Consider the following 24,292-nt stretch of genomic DNA (forward strand, 5'->3'; position numbering starts at 1 on the left):
GTGAGGTGCACTTTTGAGAGAGGATGTGCAAGCTCTCCTTTGGTGATGGTGGGGAGAAAGTTTATGGGGGAGGGGCACTGGTCTGTTATATGAAGGGGTTGTGGCGATTGAGCAGAGAAGACTTGCCTTGTGTGATATATCTTAACTTTCAAATATGCAGCAAAGTCTTCTCGGAGATGAGGGAAACAGGAGGGGGCAGTGGTGGGCAGAGAAGGGAGTTAAAAGTATTGAATAACTGTTTGGGGTTGTGGGGTAAAGATGATATGAGGGTTCTGAAGTAATCCTGTTTAGCAGAGGTGAGGGACAAATAAAATGTGTGGGTTGCATTTTTTTATTGTGGTAAAGTTTTTCTGGGAGTGCATTTTCTTCCTCCGCCGCTCAGCAGCCCTGGACACTTGCCGAAGTTTTTTAGTGAGGCTGTTGTGCCAGGGTTGTCTATTGATTCATCTCACTCTGCAAGAGGAGCAACCGAATCAATAGCTGATGTGAGAGTGGCGTTATAGAAAATGGTGGCACTGTCTGTGTCATGGAGTGAAGATATGGCGGACAGCTGTAGGATAGAGTCAGAGAGGGTGTGATTGTTGAGATGTGCAAGGTTTCTACGGGGGTGAGCTAGGTGCTGGACAAGGGGGGCAGGTGAGGAGGACAGGGCTGAAAAGGTCAGTAGATGGTGGTCAGATAGGGGGAGAGGGGAGGTTGTGAGGTTACATAGGGAACAGAGACGGGTGAAGATAAGGTCTAGTGTATGTGCATCGTTGTGGCTGGCAGAGGTGGACCACTGAGTTAGATCAAAGGATGAAGCGAGGGACAGGAGTTTGGAGGCTGCCAACTGGTGGGTGTCAGTGGGGATGTTGAAGTCACCCATGATCATAGTGGAAATGTCAGCAGAGAGAAAGTGCAGAAGCGAGGCAGAGAACTGGTCAATGAAGGCAGTGGCTGGGCCCAAGGGTCGGTATATGACGGCCTTTTGGAGGCTAAAGGGAGAATAGATGTAGACAGAGTGCACTTCAAAAGAAGGCAGGAGAAGGGAGGAAAGAGGTGGTATTGGGTTAAAAATGCAGTTGTTAGAAAGGATACCCACTCCTCCACCCTGTCTATTGCCAGGTCGAGGAGTGTGGGTGAAGTGAAAGTTGCCGTAGCACAGCGCAGCAGGGAAAGCAGTGTCAGAGGGTGTCGGCCATGTTTCTGTGAAGCCCAGAAAGGATAGATTGCTAGAGGTAAAGAGATAGTGAATGACCTGCAGTTTATTACATACAGAACGGGTGTTCCAGAGTGCTCCAGAGAAAAGGAGCGGTGGAGTGGGTGAGAGAAGAATGGATTTTATATTGGAGAGGTTGCGGTAGTTTCTAGTAGGTGGGGAGTGATAAGGGGGTGATATAATTGTTGGTACCATCTGTGAGGGTCCAGGATTGGGAGATATGTCACCAGCAGTGAGAAGTAGAGAAAGGGAAAGCAGGTGGGAGAAGGAGAGTGGCTGGCATGTTCTGCTTGTTAGGCTGGGGCCACACGGGGATTACTGCGATCCCCTCGCAAGACACTCGGCTCACAATGGTAGTACAACAGAGCAGAGTGTCATGCGAGTGTCCCTGCGACCGAGGTCTGACCGTGCGAGCGGACCTCAGCTGCGCGGGGGCGGGCCGGCTCTGAGGAGGGGCGGGCAGGTGCTGCGGAGAGAAAGGAAGGAAATCTCTCCCTCTCTCCTCCGTAGCCGGCTATTGCCATTCTTGCACTGCACTCGCGGTACACAGGTGTACCACGAGTGCAGTGCGATTTTTCTCTCACCCCATACACTTGAATGGGTGCAAGAGAAAGAGTCTCGCATTCTCGGTCCGATTAGGGCTGAGAAAATAATCTCTCGTGTGCTGACACACAGGCTAAAATTGGTCCGAGTGGAATGCGATTTTTTATCACACTACACTCGCACTGATTTTCATGCCGTGTGGCTTAGGCCTTATTAGGAGAGATCTGAGGTTTATGAGCAGGTCAGTAGAGAAGAACAGATGAGAAGGTAGGAGGGAAGTGGAGATAATTATTTGATTGGAGAGTGCTGGGGTTTGGGGATAGCGAAGGAGAGTGAACATGAGTAGAGCAAAGACTGTAAGGGCATAGGTAAACATGGTGAGATTAAGTATGGAATAATGCAAGTAGGAAGAACAGTTAAAGAGAGGTAGCTCTTACTTTCTTGTCATTTTTGGGACATTTCTGGTATGTTTCTATATATATTCTGACCAGCCACTTAAAGTCCCACCAGACCAAAGTCATAGCAGACCTGAGCCATCACATTTATACATCTCTGAATGCACATAAAGGGGGCTTTACACGCTGCGACATCGCTAATGCGGAGTCGTTGGGGTCACGGAATTTGTGACGCACATCCGGCCGCATTAGCGATGTTGCTGCGTGTGACACCGATGAGCGATTTTGCATCTTTGCAAAAACGTGCAAAATCGCTCATCGGTGACATGGGGGTCCATTCTCGATTATCGTTACTGCAGCAGTAACGATGTAGTTCGTCGCTCCAGCGGCAGCACACATCGCTATGTGTGACGCCGCAGGAACGAGGAAGCTCTCCTTACCTGCCTCCCGGCCGCTATGAGGAAGGAAGGAGGTGGGCGGGATGTTACGTCCCGCTCATCTCCGCCCCTCCGCTGCTATTGGGCGGCCGCTCAGTGACGTCGCTGTGACGCCGCACGGACCGCCCCCTTAGAAAGGAGGCAGTTCGCCGGTCACAGCGACGTCGCCGGGCAGGTAAGTATGTGTAACGGGTCTGGGCGATGTTGTGCGGCACGGGCAGCGATTTGCCCGTGTCGCGCAACAGATGGGGGTGGGTACCCACACTAGTGATATCGGGACCGATATCGCAGTGTGTAAAGTAGCCTTAAGTCTCAGGTGCCAGTAGAAGGGAGGAATCACAGCAAAACAGGTCACAGAATCACAGCAGGGGTGAATTAAGAGATGGATAGGAAACAGTGTCTTGCTTCACAGCAAGAAAGCCAGAGACTTAAGATGGAGGAGAAACATACAGGTGTGAATTAGGATCCAAGAGTTAGAAGGATATTCAATTCAGAGAAATGTGGCAGTTATTGTAGAAATGAAACATACCAGTAGACATACAGATATCACACCGATTCCATGATACATCGCTGAGCTGTGTGTGATTGATGAATCTAATATACATTAAAGCGGGCTTTACACGCTACGACATCGCTAATGCGGAGTCGTTGGGGTCACGGAATTCGTGACGCACATCCGGCCGCATTAGCGATGCCGTTGCGTGTGACACCGATAAGCGATTTTGCATCGTTGCAAAAACGTGCAAAATCACTAATCGGCGACATGGGGGTCCATTCTCAAATCTCGTTACTGCAGCAGTAACGAGGTTGTTCCTCGTTCCTGCGGCAGCACACATCGCTGCGTGTGACGCCGCAGGAACGAGGAAGCTCCCCTTACCTGCCTCCCGGCCGCTATGCGGAAGGAAGGAGGTGGGCGGGATGTTACGTCCCGCTCAGCTCCGCCCCTCCGCTGCTATTGGGCGGCGGTTCAGTGACGTTTCAGTGACGTCGCTGTGACGCCGCACGGACCGCCCCCTTAGAAAGGAGGCGGTTCGCCGGTCACAGTGACGTCGCCGGACAGGTAAGTATGTGTGACGGCTGTGGGCGATGTTGTGCGGCACGGGCAGCGATATGCCCATATCGCGCAACAGATGGGGGCGGCTACCCACACTAGCGATATCGGGACCGATATCGCAGTGTGTAAAGTAGCCTTAATTCACGTCTTCAGGAGATGCGTTGCATGGCACGAGTCCTGATTTCAAAGCATCACTTCACTTCAGAAACTCCAATATGTTTTTGATCCTACAGAATTTTATTTTGCAACATAACTTTTCATTTCTATGGACATTTTAAGTAGTAGTGTAAAAAAATATACATTTGAAGAATATTTTGTTCATAAATAATAATTGCTTTCATTCTTCGCAGATGACAGTAACAGAAGATCAGAGGGACAACGGACATCTTCAATTTTTAAATTAGATGATTTTGATATCACACAGGATACAATTGAAGTGAATGCCATTACTCCAGTTATACCATCATCTCTTCACATCAAAGACTTATCAAGTGATCCTGTGAAACAGGTTGTCTCATCAGATTCATTACAGACTACTAAGAAAAATAGAAGTCACAAAATACGCATTAAAAAACTAACTGCTCTTAAAGCAAAGATGTCAATTTCACATTCAGAATTTTGAAAAAGTTCTCCTCTCGAAACATCTTTTGTTAAACATCAAAAAATTCAAATGAAGGAGAAGAGATTTTCTTGTATCAAGTGTGGGAGATACTTTAGCCAGAAATCAAGTCTGGTTAGACATGAGAGAATTCATACTAGGGAGAAGCCATATTCATGTTCAGAATGTGGGAAATGTTTTGCACAGAAATCAGTTCTTGTTACACACAAGAGAAGTCACACAGGGGAGAAGCCATATTCATGTACAGAATGTGGGAAATGTTTTGCAGATAAATCAAGTTTTGTTACACACAAGAAACGTCACACAGGGGAGAAGCCATATTCATGTTCAGATTGTGGTAAATGTTTTGCACATAAATCATATCTTGTTAGTCACCTGAGAACTCACACTGGGGAGAAGCCATATTCATGTTCAGAATGTGGGAAATGTTTTGTACAGAAATCAATTCTTGTTACACACATGAGAAGTCACACAGGGGAGAAGCCATATTCATGTTCACAATGTGGACAATGTTATGCACAGAAATCAAATCTTGTTACACACATGAGAAGTCACACAGGAGAGAAACCTTTTTCATGTTCAGAATGTGGGAAACATTTTAAGAAGAAATCGTGCTTTGTTATTCACCAGACAACGCACACAGGGGAAAAGCCTTTTTCATGTACAGAATGTGGGAAATGTTTTTCACATAAATCATATCTTGTTAAACATCAGACAATGCACAGAGGGAAGAAGCGTGGAATGTATCAGTACATAACAAATATGATCAATAGTAACTACTTACATGCTAGGGACCACAAGGAGGCTTCCCAACGCGTGTTTCGCAGTCTTTATCAAGGGAAATGTATTTTAATGTGTGGAGTTGTGCTCTTATAAGGAGTATATGGCGCCAAAAGGCGCCACAGGAACGGCCGTGCAGCATCTGACGTCATTTCCGGTTGTGGGGCCGCGACGCAGGTTATGCGCGATCCCACAGCAGGAAGCGGCGTCAGATGGAATGATTATTCACTATACTTGGGAGACACATGCGCAAAGCGTTCAAGCGCAGATGTTATGGGCGTGAACCTAGATGCGTTCCACTGTGAGACGGCCCTAAATCAAGCCCTTAGGGCCGTTTCACACATCAGGCTTTTCGCCGGATTCAGCGCACTCCAGTACAGTGTATACAGTACAATGGCAGCGCGACAAGCTCCTTTCACATGCTGTCATGTGACCAGAGCATGTGACCCGGAAATTGCCGCGCTGCCATTGTACTGTATCACACTGTATCACACTGTACTGGAGTGTGCCCAGTCCGGCGAAAAGCCGGATATGTGAAACTAGCCTTAAAGGGACAGCATCCATTAAGTCTGGACGATTGTAGGGCCCTTCTGCACCTGGTCCCAGCAGCAGCACCTGAAGGTCCAGACACATCCGTGACAGTTTAAATACGGACATGTGAAAGAGGCCGAAGGTGCAGTTCCTTTGATGAGTTTTTGATGCTCTGAAAACTTAAAATTCTTACAGTTCCAGCCAAGTGGATGGGATTTATAGAAATCTCCAGCCAATTGTGATTTTTTTTATGCTGCGTAAACTGATCTGTGTGAGTTTTAAAAATCAGCAACCTGTCAGTTTCTCTTGCGAGTACAAAGATTTTTATGTGCAGATTTTCCCCATAGAAAAACATTAAAAACAAATGTAATCCGCACATGACAGTATTAAACAAGCTTTAACCCTTCACAACCTAGGGCGTAATGATACGTCCTAAATCATGAAGGGGTAATCACCGCTGGCTGCTGCGGTGATCCGGCGGTGATCCCTGCACATGTCTGCTCATTTTGTAAAGAAGACATGTGTGCCTCGCAGGCGCAGTTGGATCTGCCAACACCTGTTAACCCCTTATATTGCGCTGTCAATCTGATTGGCAAACGGAATAGCAGGAAAAAAATTCCAAACACCAAAATTGCACTTTTTGGTTGTCATAAATTTTGTGCAAAATGCAATAACGGGCGATCAAAATGTAGCATCTGAACATGAATGGTACCATTAAAAACTTCAGTTTGAGACGCAAAAAATAAGCAGTCACTGAGAACCATTTTCAAAAAAATAAGAACGCTACGGGTCATGGAATATGACACAAAAAGTGTGCCATTTTGGACAAAATTCAGAATTTTTCTTAACCCCTTAGATAAAAGTAAACCTTTACATGTTTGGTGTCTACAAACTCGTACCGACCTGAGACATCACACCGACACATCAGTTTTACTATATAGTGAATACAGTGAATAAAATATCCCAAAGCAATCGTGCAATCGCACTTTTTTTGCATTTTCACCACACTTGGAATTTGTTTGCTGTTTTCCAGTACACTATATGGTAAACCTTATGGTTTCATTTAAAAGTACAACTCGTCCTGCAAAAAACAAGCCCTCATATGGCAAGATTGACAGAAAAATTAAAAGAATTTTGGCTCTTGGAAGAAGAGGACCAAAAATAAAGGCGGACAAACGTAAAATCGCCTGGGGTGAAGGGATTAAAGCCAAATACCAGGAAGCAGCAAAAACAACGAGGCTTACTATATAAAATTATATTCACGAAAGAGACGAAAATCACAGCATAAAAAAAAACAAAACGTAAACATGGGAAAAAACCAAAAAAACAGAAGTCACCAAAATTACGAAAATCTCCATCACACACTCCCCAAATCCTCATCATCCAGCATGGTGCCCGCACAGCGGACATCCTCACACCCGCACAGCGGAGTCCTGCATACACTGAGGAACTGATCATGTGACCCCTGACTCCTCCCCTCCATGTGACATCATCACAGGTCCTGTAAGCACAGAGCAGCCATATATCTAGTGTGCGGCTCTGCAGGAGGTATGTGGAGATTCCCCATTACTGGGGCAGGCGGCATTAACCCCTTCAGCTCTGAGACTTTCTTGGTCTTTTTCTCTCGCTGATTTCTATGAATCGTGAGGTTTTTGTTCCTTTTCTTCTGATAGATACAGACGCCCCAACTATAAGAGGCCAGAAGTGAGGAAACCCATCTGCCCTCAGTCCTCGGCCCTTTTCCTGCCCTCAGTCCCTGGCCCCTTTCCTGCACTCGGTCTCCGGCCCCTTTCTGCCCTCGGTCTCCGGCCCCTTTTCTGCCCTTGGTCTCCGGCCCCTTTCCTGCCCTCGGTCTCCGCCCCTTTCCTACCCTTGGTCTCTGTCCCCTTTCCTGCCCTCGGTCTCCGTCCACTTTCCTGCCCTCGGTCGTCGGCCCCTTTCCTGCCTTCGGTCTCCGGCCCCTTTCCTGCCCTCAGTCTCCGACCCCTTTCCTGCCCTTGGTCTCCGACCCCTTTTCTGCCCTCGGTCTCCGGCCCCTTTCCTTCCCTCGGTCCCCGGCCCCTCTTCCTGGGGACTCTTCTGCCCTCTCCCTCTATCTTGGCCCTTTTATACCCTACAGACCTCCCTGCTGCTAACGCCTTCCTAACCAGGAGCTCAGGGGAGCAATCTCCTAGGCCACGCTGCCACCTGGTTGCCACACCACTCTCAGTAATACACTTTATTAAACATGAATACAGTTCATTATACAGTTGGTAACCTCTGCGGGGTGGCAGAGCCTTAAAACCCCTACATCTATCAGGTGCAATATGCACCCAGAACTAGAAGCAGTTTTGGGTGCATATTTCGAATCCCTGCCTGATCGTCCCTGTAGCTAGTAGTAGCATAGATAAAGAGATCTTTAGAAAAAGTATTTCTAAAGATCCTTCATTACATGCTAATGAGGCCAGTGACTAGTCGCAAGGGCATTTAGTTCTCTTGGCTAGTCAGCACGCCCCTGTGAGAGATGGTTATTTTCTGGTTGAACACACTACTGGTAGAAAAGTAGTCATTCCACGCAGTGTTAGTGCTATTCTTCCTCAAGATTTTCAGGGACACCACCTGCCGGGGCACCCTGTTATACCTTACATATTGCCAACAGCTCCACTCGTCTGCCTAGTGCACGCAGGAAGGAAAAGCCTAAAGCACCCTGCTGGCATCGGATGATTAACTGAAGCAGACACGGACAGAGTAAGTTTTTTATTTGCTTAATATGTCCTAACACAGTGGGGCAAGCAGGTAAAACCCTCTGCACCACCAACTGTTGTTGGCCTAGAAGGATATGTTCATACATTGATTCTTTTATGCGGGACTACCTTTCCAACATCCCACTTTTTTTTTTTTTTACTGACTTCAAACATTGCACCATCACTGGTGTTAAAAAATGTTTTATTACAGCAGGGCAAGGAATTTTACAGTTAGATCCAGAAATATTTGGAGTGACAAAAAATTTGGCATTTTACCAAAACATATTCAATATACAGTTATGTAATCAGTATGCATTTTTACGTGCATATTCTCATCTTTAATTTGATGGTATTCATATCCTAATTGGGGTAAGGGTTTAGGAATTACAGCTCTTTAATATGTAGCTGTCTCTTTTCCAAGGGACCAAAAGTAATTGGACAATTATCTCTAAAGCTCTTTAATAGGCTGTATAGGCTATTCCCTCATCAATCCATCATCAATTAAGCAGTTAAAAGGTCTAGAGCTGATTCCTTGTGTGACATTTGCATCCAGTAGTTTTTGTTATGAACCCACAACATGCGGTCAAAGAAGCTCTCAATGGAGGAGAAACAAACTATCATTGGGCAGAAAGAAAAAAAAATCCATCAGAGAGCAAGTAAAAGTGTTAGGGGTGGCCAAATCAAGAGTTTGGTATATTCTGGGAAAAAATGAGCACACAGGAGAGCTTGTAATACGTTGGTGTCTTTCCGGAGGGGAGCAGTAGCTGTGGTGGAGGAGTCACAGGAGACAGGGGTGGTGGGTGTCCCAGAAACAGTAGGCTGTGCTGGGGCCGCGGCGGAGGCTGGGGCTGCTGTGCTGGGGCAGCTTCTGTGGCGGCGACGGCTGTGCATGGTGAGGGCTTCAAAGAAATGGCTCCCAGAGCCAGCGCAGATTGATCTCTAGGCTGAATGGCAAGCCTAAATCTCATCTGCGTAAGCACCACCTCCGGGCGCTATTTTACTGAACTCCACTGGAGGGAGATCAATGGGCCTGAGGCGGCTCCTGCGCAGATGAGAGCTTGAGGCCAAGATCTCTATCTGCGCACGCGCTGACTCCGGGCGGCATTATTTGAAGTGACTGCTAGACCCGCAGCGCCAGTCTAGCTGCCGGAGACCCTGCGCAGACACCGCACAGCTGCTGCAGCTGCCGGAGACCCCCGCACAGAGACTGCACAGCCGCCCCAGCAGCAGCCACCAGAGACCCTGCACAGCGGCTGCAGACACTGCATAGCTCTTGCACAACCGCCTCAGCATTCCCCCGGCCTCTTGCAACCCCTCTCCACCACCCCAGTAAGCTACATACAGATTATAAGACACACCCCTTACTTTCCTCCCAGATTTTTGGGAGGAAAAGTGCATCTTATAATCTGAAAAATACGGTATATCATATATTGATTTTAGATAACCTCTAGGTTTTCATATTGGGAAGTGCGAAAGATTCACCTAAACAATTTTTTATAAATGCATCAAACGTCTGTGTGTGAATCAGGCACGAGATCTAATATAAAAGATTACAGCCCGGGGAAGACTGGAAACCTTCATACAGGCGGCTGGTGGTGATGGAGTCAGTGACGGACTCTGGACAAATATGTTTATAGAGAAGCAGTAGAGGATGAAGATGTCGTCATCATCATGAAGTTGTTATTTCTCCTCTCATGTGTAATGAATATCTCCTGCAGTTTTGCTGATGCCGATTCCAGTGTCGGTAAATGAGAGGAGAATTAGTGATATGGAAGATGAGTTTATGAGAAATGTATTCAGCTGCCGACTCCGAGGAGGAAACTGCTTGTTGTGTGTGGCCTAAATATATAGGATTTATTGGAAGGTGTCAGGAAAAAAACTGAATGTTGTAAAATAATAAAAATAGTAACACATTCATGATTCCCCATTACTCCTGTGCCATCATTGCTTGGGTCCCCGCCAGTCACTGTATTTCCTGCTCAGTTCCAATAAACGTATAATTCCTAAAACCAATCAGTTGGTGAAACAGTGACCAACATAGCCAGTGATTGGCAGCCTGGAGGAGACGTCGTAGTCAGCAACTCAAATGATGACACATGACCCATACTCTTCTTTCCACCCTCTTAATTCTTATAAATAAATGACACCGGAGACAGATATTGTGGAAATAAAATGGCCGTGTTGTTTATTAGGAGATTATTTTCCATAAATTAAACCTTTTTATTAAACCATGAATACCATAAAAATACCGTTATAACCAATCCATACTGAATAACACCGTAATAACTCCGTAATCCACCCAGATGGCTGGGCGATTCTTCCTCCCTAAGAAAACAACACGACAAAAACAAAAACATAAAGTTAATAATCGACATAAGGAAAGATTAACAAAAAGGGGGCGGGTGGGCGGGAGAAGCTTTCTCTTCATCAGCTGTGACTGACTCACAGCTGGTGAAGCAGCCCCTTATATAAAACAAAACCTGCACAGCAACCACAAACTTCCAATCAATAACTTTAAAATTAGGCGCGCAGCGACCCCATTGGTTACTAGGGACACTCACGTTACTAGGCAGATTTGAAAATTAACCCCTGACTATAAAAACACATAAACAATCCTCCATAAACCCTCATGTTCAGTGTCAACATGCAGTCCCTGCGCTATTTGCTAACAGGGACTGTTCATGATGACACATGACCCATACTCTTCTTTCCACCCTCTTAATTCTTATAAATAAATGACACCGGAGACAGATATTGTGGAAATAAAATGGCCGTGTTGTTTATTAGGAGATTATTTTCCATAAATTAAACCTTTTTATTAAACCATGAATACCATAAAAATACCGTTAGAACCAATCCATACTGAATAACACCGTAATAACTCCGTAATCCACCCAGATGGCTGGGCGATTCTTCCACCAGGGGGACGCTGATAACCATCAGCGCCCCCCCCCCTACAACCCAGCCATCTTTCCACAATATTCTGTAGGCCAAGGTTAAAAATGTCCAGCCCTACTTCTGAGAGGTGCACCCCATCCCGTCTATATAAACCCTGGATAAAACCCTCCAATTCAACATGCCGATAGGAAAAATCACCTATTGAAATCAGAAATTTTTCAATCAGCCTGTTGATTCGTTTCCTAATTTTTTCCAAAAATTCAAAACCATTGTCACGCCAAACCAACCGCGGAATAACCTCAGAAAAAACTACCGAAACACTCGGAAATAAATTCTTAATTAACACTAAATCCCGACGCATGAAATATAACAAATCCAACGTTTTTACTGAACTAATGTCATTACCAGATAAATGAATAATTATTAAGTCAGGAGGTGGGGCATGCAAAGCGTTCTTCTGTAACTCCGAAAGCAGCTGGTTCCACCTCATTCCCCTATTACTGTACCAACAAATATTGAGGACTTGAACGGGAAACGATAAATTTTCGGAATAATTCCGCAAAGAGGCCCTCTTCTGTGCCCAAAATACAAAAGAATGACCGATAATCCAAACGGTTAAGGGTCCTAAAACAAAGAAAGTTAATTAAAAAACATATCAGGCCTCACATAACGCCTATAACAATTAGAACGCCATCTCCCAATCTTCTTAATTTTATTCTTCCGCATACCCAAACAGGCAGCAGCGGTCGCTGCCCCAATGCGGAAGGAATGTGTTGAGAACCTCAAGCCCCCCAAACCCAGCTCGCATAAAGAGCGCTGCATTAGCTTAGAAAACTGGAACCTTGTAGCAGGTTCACCATTAACATGAATAAACAAATTACCAGGTATCCTTGGGCGAATATTCAACCACATTCTCAAATTAGCAACCGGACAGACTAGAGAGTCAGCCACTGTTCTTAATTTAATATTAACCCCTTTTCCATACTGGTCCGTTTTTGATCTACCCAGGAAAATTACACAATAAGACATGGATAAACTCACATCAGTTAACAATAAACCACCTACCTTGTGCTTGCTAGGAGCAACCAGTTCACCAATCCTGAGAGCTGCAAAAAACGCTATCACAAAAGCACAGCGAAACAAACAAGCCTCCACTGAGTCATAACAAACTGAACCTAAGACCTCCCATAGTCGTCCTAACAGTTCTACCGAAAGAGGGCGCCTAGAATCAGGATGGCAATTCCCTTTTTTGAACCCTTTTAATACCTGTTTTACTGGAAAATAAGAAAACAGTGACACCCCTCCTTTAAGTTTCAAAAAGAACGATATACCCGATAAGTCTTTGTGGAGCGATGCATAACTCTTACCATTGTATAAATACATATTAATACACTGCAAAACCCATTCCACATTAGGATTAGTATAAGACATTTGATTCGACTTGCAAAAAACTTTCCATTCCTTCCATGCTGCGGCATACGCCGCCCATGTACTAGGAGCCAGAGAACCTTGAATAAAACCAGGTATGAGATTTAAATTATCTGCCACAGTTCCTCTGGACAAGGCACCATCTGACAAGAATCCGTCCGGTTCCGCTGTAAAAAAGACAGTGTTGTCTGATCACATGTCTCCACCACCAAGGAACATTTTAACCATATATTAAATGACAAACACTGCAACACCAATCGCTTCAAAATTCTACTTCCCCAGAAGCACTTAGACGACAATGTATTAATGCAAAAAACTACGCCACTGTTCCCAGACCGTAATTTAATACGTCTGTTTGCCAGTGCAGAACCCCAAATTGAGAATACCACCAAGATGGCAAATAATTCCAAAACCACATCCTTCTTTACAACGCCCATAGAATGCCATACATCCGGCCACGCATCTCCGGACCATTCAGAGTTAAAAATCACCTGAAAACCCCAGCTCCGATCCGAAAAAACAAAAAGCGATAATTCATCCGAAAAACAAAAATCGTGCTGTATACAAGACACCCCGTTAAAATCCTGCAAAAACTACTGCCAGACCGATAGGTCCTCCTTCATTTCCTTTGATAACATCAAATGCGCATTTGGTGACTTCAACCCCTTAATGCCGTCATACAGACGTCTACAAAAAACCCGACCCATAGGGATAATTCGCAAGCAAAAATTCAAAGACCCTAATAAGGATTGCATCTGACGCAGCGTCACTTTACTCCTCAACAGCATATCAGCAATTGCTGCCTGCAATGCCAGTACTTTATCTACAGGCAGACTACATTCCATAGAAATGGAGTCCAAAGTGATACCCAAGAACTCCAACCTATTGCAAGGTAAAACCGTCTTCTCCTCTGCAATAGGCACGCCAAAGTGCTGCATCAAGGCCAAAAATTTTTCCAACAAACTCAAACACAAACCCGAAGACCCATCACTGATAAACAAAAAGTCGTCCAAATAGTGTAAAACCCCACCCCCGGGAACCATCTCCTGAATAACCCATTGTAAAAAGGACGAAAAACACTCAAAATAAAAACAAGACAACGAAAAACCCATAGGTAAACATTTGTCAAAATAAAATTCCTGATTAAAATAAAAACCCAATGAATTGAAACCATCCGGGTCCACTGGCAAGATCCGAAATGCAGACTTAATATCGGTTTTTGCCAACAACGCCTTGCTACCAAACGTCCTTAATAACTCGACCGCCATATCGAACGATGCATAATGAACCGATGCTAAATCAGTGTCCACCTCATCGTTCAATGAAAAGTCTTTTGGATAGGACAAGTGATGAATCACTCTGAAAGTGCCAGGTTCCTTCTTAGGTACTATACCCAAAGGGGAAATTCGAAAATCCTGAAAAGGGGGGTTAGAAAAAGGTCCTTCTATTCTCCCTTGATACAACTCTTTCCTAATATGCTCTAAAACAAACTCTTCATGCTGATTAACGGAAGCTAAATTATTAACTAACACACAACCTTGACCTCTAAACCTAGGAACAAAAAACCCAGAATTAAAACCATTAAAAACAACATTAGCCTTCGGTCTGTCGGGGTACCTGTCTAGCCAGGGGAGCATGTTTGCCAGGTTCACTGGTGTCCGGGCCTTTGAGAAAGTGCTCCCTTGTGCTGGCAAGCTGCTGGCCCTGCGACGACTGCTTCTTAAAACATTTGAATAATGGATGTCCCCCCCCACAAAAAGAGCATTCATGCCTGAATTTGCAATTATTTTGCCATTTGCACATACTTTCATTAAACGAGAAGCAGAAGCCCCTTTTTGACTGTGCATTTTGCTGCTGTCTATTCCCATAACTCCGCTGTGGTGCCATTAAGTTAAGCCACAGGCCCACATCCTTCTCACCCCACCGCATAGAGGGGTGTACTGACATTTTTTGGCGGAATGACTCATCATAAACGAGCCAAGCCGTCCCACCAAAATTCCTATAGGCTTCAAGAATCGATTCCATGTGCTGAAACAACCCACTGCAATGCTCAGACTCTTTTTCACCTAATACAGCTGCAAAAATAAAAAAGGCTTGTAGCCAATTATGAAAGGATTTATACGGCCTCTTTTTTTCACTGTCACCTTCACTTTTAACATCTGACACTACTATACGTGACTGTTCTTTTGCGGATGGGAGCAAAGAAAAAATATCCACATACTCTTTTCTCCATATCCTTTCCTTCACTCCCATGCTCAAGTGAAAACCCAGGGGGAGGACTGACATGTAATAGCTTCTTTAAACAAATTGCCCGGAATCCCCTCAACCTGGACATTCTTAGCTGACGCAGATCTGCCCTCCTTCCCTAACATTTCCCTACATACACTATACATCATATTTTTTAACATACCTACATTAAAATCCTGCCCACCACTAAACAGCATATGTGGGTTCTCACCGGTCTTCCGTGAGCCTGCATACACGTCCTCTGAGTCCCGATCTTGATAGCAGCTCCTGGAACGCTGCCTCAGCGCCGCCGTCTCCGCTACGCCAGCCGCAGCTTCGTCCCCAGATGATGATCCGGACGCCCATGCCTGAGAAACCACCGCCGCCTCATGCGAGCTCTTTTGCAAAGGAGGCGGCGGTGGCGGCAGCGGGCTATAGCAGCCCAGGACCAAATCCCCGCTGACCGACGGCACCGCTACCGGAACGTGCTCGCGGTCGCATGGGGGAACCAGGCGGACGGACACTGGGCTGCACACTTCCGGGTGACGCGACTTCCGGGGACCCGGTACCGTCGGCAGCTCTCGCGATGAGACCGGAATCACGCGAGAAGTCCTCGACCGTCCTCTTGCGGCGACCGCCTCCATCCGCGCTGGTAACTCGGCACCCGAACCGGATCCTCCGCTACCACGAGCCGCCGACCTCTTCTTCCGTCCCCGCGACGATTTCCTCGCTGATGCCGGCGGTGAGTATCTTGCTCTTTCTTTGCGACTTCTTTTTTCCCCAGAAGTCACCGCTGGCTCCGACACCGCCGACCGTTCTTCCATCCGAGTCGCCGCTCCTGGACCGGGCATCTCCGCTCCCGAAGCCGAAGTCTCCAGGCATCTTCTTAGCCACGCTGCTCCGTCTTCCTCTCCGGCTCTCTGAAGTATCTGCTGGATAAGACCCTCCATGACCAGAAGCTTTCTCTTCATCAGCTGTGACTGACTCACAGCTGGTGAAGCAGCCCCTTATATAAAACAAAACCTGCACAGCAACCACAAACTTCCAATCAATAACTTTAAAATTAGGCGCGCAGCGACCCCATTGGTTACTAGGGGACACTCACGTTACTAGGCAGATTTGAAAATTAACCCCTGACTATAAAAACACATAAACAATCCTCCATAAACCCTCATGTTCAGTGTCAACATGCAGTCCCTGCGCTATTTGCTAACAGGGACTGTTCATTATGTTCCAGTCCACATGAGACAAGAAAGAATACATCATCTACACGTTCTATCTCCTGATATGTTTCCCTTATTCTCTCCAGTAATTGTATTATTACAGCGGATTCTCTATGATGTTACATCATCATCTTCTCCGCATTCAGGTCCCTACAATATCGGATCCTCTCAGTGGAGATCTTCTATAGAAGAGAATTTTCCTGATTGCCCCGTGAAGGATGGATATGGACAGGGACAAGATGGTGGAGAGGATATTACACCTCACCCTAGAGATCATCTTCCGGATTACTGGAGAGGTGAGAGATTCTGATGACGTCACATTACATCATTCTTATCTATGGGAATAACAGATGGACAGAACTGGAGAGGTGAGGACTCTGGAAATGTCTGGAGTGAGATTTCTTACTGTGTCTCTCCATAATCAGGATTACACAGTAGTGAAGAAGACCTCTAGTGATCGCTGTCAGGCCCCTGTGTCTGAGGGATGGGGAAGACCCCTGAACCCAATCACAGGGCCTCCACCTCACCCCCCGATACATGAGGACATCAGTGACCAGAAGACTCTAGAACTCACCTACAAGATGATTGAGCTGCTGACTGGAGAGGTGACACTGCTGGGAATGCTGGGACATTATACAGTACCGCTATGAAGGGATCGGGGGATGACGGTATCATTGTATGTGTCAGGTTCCTATAAGGTGTCAGGACGTCACCGTCTATTTCTCCATGGAGGAGTGGGAGTATTTAGAAGGACATAAAGAGCTGTACAAGGACGTCATGATGGAGGTTCCCCAGCCTCTCACATCACCAGGTAATAGACAGGACTAAATACACACGGCCTATAATTATCTTTATGTAAAGAATTAATTCAGTCCCTGTATGTGTTTCCTCCAGTTCTATCCAGTAAGAGGACAACACCAGAGAGATGTCCCCGTCCTCTTCTCCCACAGGACTGTAAACAAGAAGATCCCGATGTTACTCAGGATCATCAGGTAGATGGAGAGAAGGTGCCATGAAATCTCCCTATGATGTGTAGACGGCTGTGAAGGTCTTGTGCTCAGTCTTGTTTTATCCTCCAGTATTATATGTGTTATTCTTGTGTAATGAGAGCGGTGGAGATGGCAGGATTAGAGCTGATCATAGATGTGACGTCTCCTTCTGTCGGTGACTTTTACAATATTTGTTTCAGGGAGAAGATCTGCCCCATATTAATACTACAGAGACATATGTGAGTGGTGAGGAGTGGAGTAAAGAGGAGATTTCTACAGATAATCGCCCAGGTGAGTAGTGACCACTAAATGCAGAAAAGTCACAGATTCTTCTCAGTCACCGGCTGTGGCTGTTTTATCGGTGGTATAGTTCGGCCATATTACAATCAAGTGGGTGCCATTCTGCCACTAAGCCAATGCGTTGCAACTGTCCCCATTACTTTGGGCATTGAAAGTCCTTCTATTGGAGTTAGACGGCACGGTGGCTCAGTGGTTAGCACTGCAGTTTTGCAGCGCTGGGGTCCTCGGTTCAAATCCCACCAAGGACACTATCTGCAAGAAGTTTGTATGTTCTCCCCGTGTTTGTGTGGGTTTCCTCCCACACTACAAAAATATACTGATAGGGACCTTAGATTGTGAGCCCCAATGGGGACAGTGTTGCTGATGTATGTAAAGCCAGGGAAGGAGTCTTGCGAGGATAATTTGCATATTCCCAGTGCCTTCTGGGATAAGTGAAGAGTCACTGCGAGCTCAAGGAGAACCGGGTTTTGGCCGTTACAGCCGGAAGGAAGACTTCTGAAAGCCTAGCGGCGCGCGAATTTTAGCCTGTCTTTTTCATTGTGAGCGTGAGTGAGCAAAGTGTGAGCAAAAGTAAGTGTGAGTAGAATTGTTTGTATTTAGTTGTTTAATTACTTAACATTTGTTTAGTGCTATCCCCATTAGAAAATGTGCTCCACTATTGCTAATGCGATCCAGTGTACATCTTGTCTCATGTATGCAGTCCTTGAAAAGCCGTTCGAGGGTGCATACTGTTGTTCGAGATGTGCGCAAGTTGCACATTTGGAAGCCCAGGTACTGGATCTAAATGAGCAGCTGGCAACTCTGAGATGCATTAGCAATATGGAAAGGAGTGTGCTGTTCACTGAGCAGCAGCTTGCTGGGTCAGATGTGGGGGAGGATCGTAGTAGGGAGCGGCAGGACGGTGAGGTAGGTAGCTGGGTGACAGTTAGAAAGGGGGGTAAAGGGAAAAGTGCTAGGAAGGCTAGTCCTGAACTGACACACCCCAATAGGTTTGCAAACTTGGCAGATGAGGGGGATGTCATTACAGGGGTAGCATTGCTGCAGCAAGGCATGACCTCTGAATGCCAGAGGAGTGTCTGCTCCAGTAAGGGGGGGAATAGGAGTGCAGGGCAGGCAAAACAGGTACTGGTAGTGGGGGACTCAATTATTAGGGGGACAGATAGGGCAATCTGTCACAAAGACAGGGATCGCCGAACAGTGTGTTGTCTTCCTGGCGCTCGAGTTCGGCACATCGCTGATCGGGTTGACAGATTACTGGGAGGGGCTGGGGAGGACCCAGCGGTCATTGTACACATTGGCACAAATGACAACGTTAGAGCTAGGTGGAAGGTCCTTAAAGATGATTTCAGGGAATTAGGTTGTAAGCTTAAAGCATGGACCTCAAAGGTGGTATTTTCGGAAATACTACCTGTGCCACGAGCCACACCAGAGAGGCAAAGAGAGATCAGGGAGGTTAACAGATGGCTCAGGAATTGGTGTAGGAAAGAGGGTTTTGGGTTCCTGGAGAATTGGGCCGACTTTTCAGTTGGCTACAGATTCTATGCTAGGGATGGGCTGCATCTTAATGGGGAGGGTGCAGCTCTGCTGGGGCAGAAAATAGCTAGAAGGTTGGAGGAGTGTTTAAACTAGGAATGGGGGGCGAGGGTATTCACTTTATAGAAGGGGAATGTAGTGCAGATAGTGACCAGGGCACAAGTAATGAAATTGGGGGTGGTACGGGGGGAAGGGTTAGGACAGTCAATACAGTAAGCAGGAATATAGGTACAGAGTCATACGTAACGTGCATGTACACTAATGCCCGAAGCCTCACAAATAAGGTGGAGGAATTAGAATTAATATTGTTGGAAGAAAATTATGATATAGTGGGGATATCAGAGACATGGCTGGATGAGAGCTATGACTGGGCTGTTAATTTACAGGGTTATAGCCTATTCAGGAATGACCGTACAAATAAGCGAGGGGGAGGTGTGTGTCTATATGTAAAATCATCCTTAAAACCCATCCTGCGTGACAACATATGTGAGGGTACTGAGAATGTAGAGTCTTTATGGGTGGAGATAAGGGGGGGGAGAATGAATAATAAAATACTGATAGGGGTGTGTTATAAGACGCCGAATATTATGGAAGAGGTAGAGAATCTCCTCATAAAGCAAATTGATAAAGCAACGAGTCTCGGAGAGGTAATTATTATGGGGGACTTTAACTATCCTGATATAAATTGGGGAAAGAAACTTGCAGTTCCAGCAAAGGAAATAGATTTTTGATAACAATGAAAGATAATTACCTTTCACAAATGGTACAGGACCCCACAAGAGGGGGAGCACTACTAGACCTTGTACTAACCAATAGGCCAGACCGCATATCAAATATACAAGTTGGGGGTTACTTGGGGAATAGTGATCACAAAATAATAAGTTTTCATGTATTCTTTAGTAAGATGTATAGTAGAGGGGCTACAAGGACACTAAACTTCAGGAAAGCAAATTTTAAACGGTTGAGAGATGATCTTAGTGCAATAAACTGGGATGATGTACTAAGTAATAAAAGTACACAAAGCAAATGGGAGACTTTTATGAGCATCCTGAATAGGGCTTGTGCAGAAAATATACCCTATGGGAACAAACATGCTAGAAATAGGAGGAAACCCCTATGGCTAAATAGAGCTGTAAGGGAAGCAATAAAAGAAAAACAGAAAGCCTTAAAAGAATTAAAGAGGGTAGGTAGTGATGAGGCATTATATAATTATAGAAAATTAAATAAAATATGTAAAAAGCAAATTAAGTTAGCTAAGTTTGAGACAGAGAGACTCATTGCGAGAGAAAGTAAAAATAATCCTAAAATATTCTTTAACTACATAAACAGTAAAAAACTGAAAAGCGATAGTGTTGGCCCCCTTAAAAATAGTCTTGGTGAAATGGTGGAAGGGGATGAGGGTAAAGCCAACCTGCTGAATGACTTTTTTTCTACGGTTTTTATACAAGAAAATGCCATGGCAGATGACATGACCAGTGATACCATAAATTCACCCTTGCATATTACCTGCTTAACCCAGCAGGAAGTACGCCGCCGCCTCGAAATCACTAAGGTTGACAAATCTCCGGGCCCGGATGGCATACACCCCAGAGTACTACAGGAATTGAGTTCTGTGATAGATAGACCATTATTTTTAATCTTCTCAGATTCCTTAATAACAGGGTCGGTACCGCAGGACTGGCGCATAGCAAATGTGGTGCCAATATTCAAAAAGGGGACAAAAACTGAGCCGGGAAATTATAGGCCAGTAAGTTTAACCTCTACGGTTGGTAAAATCCTTGAGGGTTTCTTGAGAGATGCTATACTGGAGTATCTCAAGAAAAATAACCTTATGACAGAGTATCAACATGGGTTTATGAGGGATTGATCCTGTCAAACTAATTTGATCAGCTTCTATGAAGAGGTAAGTTCAAGCCTGGACCAGGGAAATGCAGTGGATGTTGTGTATATGGACTTTTCAAAAGCTTTTGATACGGTGCCACACAAAAGGTTGGTACATAAAATGAGAATAATGGGGATAGGGGAAAATATGTGTAACTGGGTTAAAAACTGGCTCAGTGATAGGAAACAAAGGGTGGTTATTAATGGTACGTACTCGGACTGGGTCTCAGTTCATAGTGGGGTACCACAGGGGTCAGTATTGGGCCCGCTTCTTTTCAACATATTTATAAATGACCTTGTTGGGGGCATGCAGAGTAGAATTTCAATATTTGCAGATGATACTAAACTCTGCAGGGTAATCAATACAGAGGAGGATAATTTTATATTACAGGGAGATTTATGTAAATTGGAGGATTGGGCTGAGAAGTGGTAATTGAAGTTTAATGTAGATAAATGTAAGGTCATGCACTTGGGTAGAGGAAATAACATTTATGATTATGTACTTAATTGTAGAACACTGGGTAAAACAGACACAGAAAAAGACTTGGGTGTATGGGTGGATGGTAAACTTCACTTTAGTGGACAGTGTCAGGCAACTGCTGCCAGGGCTAATAAAATAATGGGATGTATTAAAAGAGGTATAAGTGTTCATGAAAAAAATATAGTTCTACCTCTGTACAAGTCACTAGTGCGACCGCACTTAGAATACTGTGTACAATTCTGGTCACCGATATATAAGAAGGACATAGCTGAACTGGAGAGGGTGCAGAGAAGAGCGACCAAGATTATTAGAGGAATGGGTGGGCTGCAATACCAAGACAGGTTATTAAACTTGGGGTTATTTAGTCTGGAAAAATGAAGGCTTAGGGGGGATCTAATCACAATGTATAAATATATGAGGGGACAGTACAGAGACCTTTCCAAAGATCTTTTTACACCTAGGCCTGCGACTGGAACATGGGGGCATCCGCTACGTCTTGAGGAAAGAAGGTTTAATCATCATCACAGACGAGGATTCTTTACTGTACGAGCAGTGAGACTATGGAACTCTCTGCCGCATGATGTTGTAATGAGTGATTCACTACTAACATTTAAGCAGAGCCTGGATGCCTTTCTTGAAAAATTTAATATTACCAGTTATGTATATTAGATTTTATGGCAGGGTATTGATCCAGGGAACTAGTCTGATTGCCGGATGTGGAGTCAGGAAGGAAATTTTTTCCCCATTGGAACTGGTTTGCCACATTGGGGTTTTTTTGCCTTCCTCTTGATCAACATGTTAGGCTACGGGTTGAACTAGATGGACTTAAGCCTGCTTTACACCTTACAATTAGGTGTGCGATCTCGTATGCGATGTGACACGCCCAGGTCGCATATGCGATTGAATGAGATTGCACGTAGGTCGTTCATTTGCTGTCACACGTGCGTTAGTAGTCTATGTTAAATTGATCAATTTTGTGTGCAATCCTTTAGATCATGTGTTCTGTGACGTATGCATTGGGCACCTTTTTTTTTTACATGGCCGCTGACAGCAGCCACAGACAGCCATGTAGCAGCGGTGAATGGCAGATGACAGCAGACACAGACAGAGTCGCACTGTCAGAATGAACTCGGGTGAACTTCACCCGACTTCATTGTCATGCTGCGGCTCTGTCTGTGTCGCGTCCCGATTAGCAGTCACCAGTGAAGGACTCACCGGTGACCGCTAAACTCCTGAGTAAGTGAATTGAGCAGCCCTCTCTCATACTCACCGATCCCCGATCCCCGCCTCTGCACGGCGTTCACACTGCTCCGGCGGCTTTTATTGTTTTGAAAAAGCCGGCCGCCCATTAAACAATCTCGTATTCCCTGCTTTCCCCGCCCACCGGCGCCTATGATTGGTTACAGTGAGACACGCCCCCACGCTGAGTGACAGGTGTCACACTGCACCCAATCACAGCAGCCGGTGGGCGTGTCTATACTGTGCAGTGAAATAAATAATTAAATAATTAAAAAAAACGGCGTGTGGTCCCCCCCAATTTTAATACCAGCCAGATAAAGCCATACGGCTGAAGGCTGGTATTCTCAGGATGGGGAGCTCCACGTTATGGGGAGCCCCCCAGCCTAACAATATCAGCCAACAGCCGCCCAGAATTGCCGCATACATTAGATGCGACAGTTCTGGGACTGTACCCGGCTCTTCCCGATTTGCCCTGGTGCGTTGGCAAATCGGGGTAATAAGGAGTTATTGGCAGCCCATAGCTGCCAATAAGTCCTAGATTAAACATGTCAGGCGTCTATGAGACACCTTCCATGATTAATCTGTAAGTTACAGTAAATAAACACACACACCCGAAAAAATCCTTTATTATTAATAAAAAACACATACATATACCCTGGTTCACCACTTTAATCAGCCCCAAAAAGCCCTCCTTGTCCGGCGTAATCCAGGATGATGCAGCGTCGCATCCAGCGCTGCTGCATGGAGGTGACCGGAGCTGCAGCAGACACAGCCGCTCCGGTCACCTCCACGCAGCTAATGAAGACAGCCGCGCGATCAGCTGCTGTCACTGAGGTTACCCGCTGTCACTGGATCCAGCGGTGGATGCAGCGGACCACCACAGTTTTTCAGATTTTTCTCTTTTTAGGTATATTTTTGAGTAAACTGTAAATTATCTTTTATTCGATAAAACTACTGACAACGTCTCTGAATTTCCAAGCAATAAATTTTATATTTATTTTCTGAAAATGAGAAATGGTCAAAATAACAAAAAATGCATTTCTTTCTGAGCTCAAATAATGCAAAGAAAACAAGTTCATAATCATTTAGAAACAACAATACTAATGATGTTTTAACTCAGGAAGAGTTCGGAAATCAATATTTTGGGGAATAACAATGATGTTTTTATAAAATTGGTTTAAAGAAATTGGGTTAAACAGCTGTTCCTTTTTGTTTTTGTGTTTGTCCTGATGAAGAAGACGGAGATGTCTTTGAAACGAGTTAACCTATGAAAATAAAGAAAAGGAATTCACTATATACCTTGGATCTGTGGTTTTTAGCGCAGCATTTAACCCGATTTCTTTAAACCAATTTTATATTTACTTCTTGCATCGGGACTGCAGCTGACCACCATTTCATTTACCTTGTGCTTGTAAGGAGTTGTGCCTGGCACAACTGCAGCAGGTGAGCACCTGTCTCATTCCCTGCATTTACTCTATATCGGATAAAACCCTATGTGCGCTTCCTTTCCACAGTTTCTCAGCTAATGATGTTTTTATCACAGCTTTCATGCATCTTGGCATTCTTTACATCAGTGTTTTCAGTGTATGCCACTCCTGGTGCAAAAGTGTAAGCAGTTCTTCTTTGTTTGATGGCTTTTGAGTATCCATCTTCCTTTTGATTACATTCCAGAGGTTTTCAATGGGGTTCAGGTCTGGAGATTGGGCTGGTCATGACAGGGTTTTGATGTGGTGGTCCTTCATCCACACATTGATTGACCTAGCTGTGTGGCATGACACATTGACCTGCTGGAAAAAACAGTCCTCAGAGTTGGG

The 24,292-nt window shown here is 45.2% G+C and overlaps 1 protein-coding gene across 1 annotated transcript in view; it reads left to right on the plus strand.

Moving 5' to 3' along the window:
• LOC142312963 (uncharacterized) overlaps window positions 1-24,292 on the plus strand; it is a 240,666-nt gene that overhangs the window by 165,903 nt on the left and 50,471 nt on the right. The window contains 2 exon segments of the mRNA XM_075351951.1: window positions 3,978-4,135; window positions 4,304-5,018. Coding sequence (XP_075208066.1) covers window positions 3,978-4,135; window positions 4,304-5,018 — 873 coding nt within the window.

Source organism: Anomaloglossus baeobatrachus, chromosome 5 (genome assembly GCF_048569485.1).
Source record: "Anomaloglossus baeobatrachus isolate aAnoBae1 chromosome 5, aAnoBae1.hap1, whole genome shotgun sequence".
NCBI classification, from domain to species: domain Eukaryota; kingdom Metazoa; phylum Chordata; class Amphibia; order Anura; family Aromobatidae; genus Anomaloglossus; species Anomaloglossus baeobatrachus.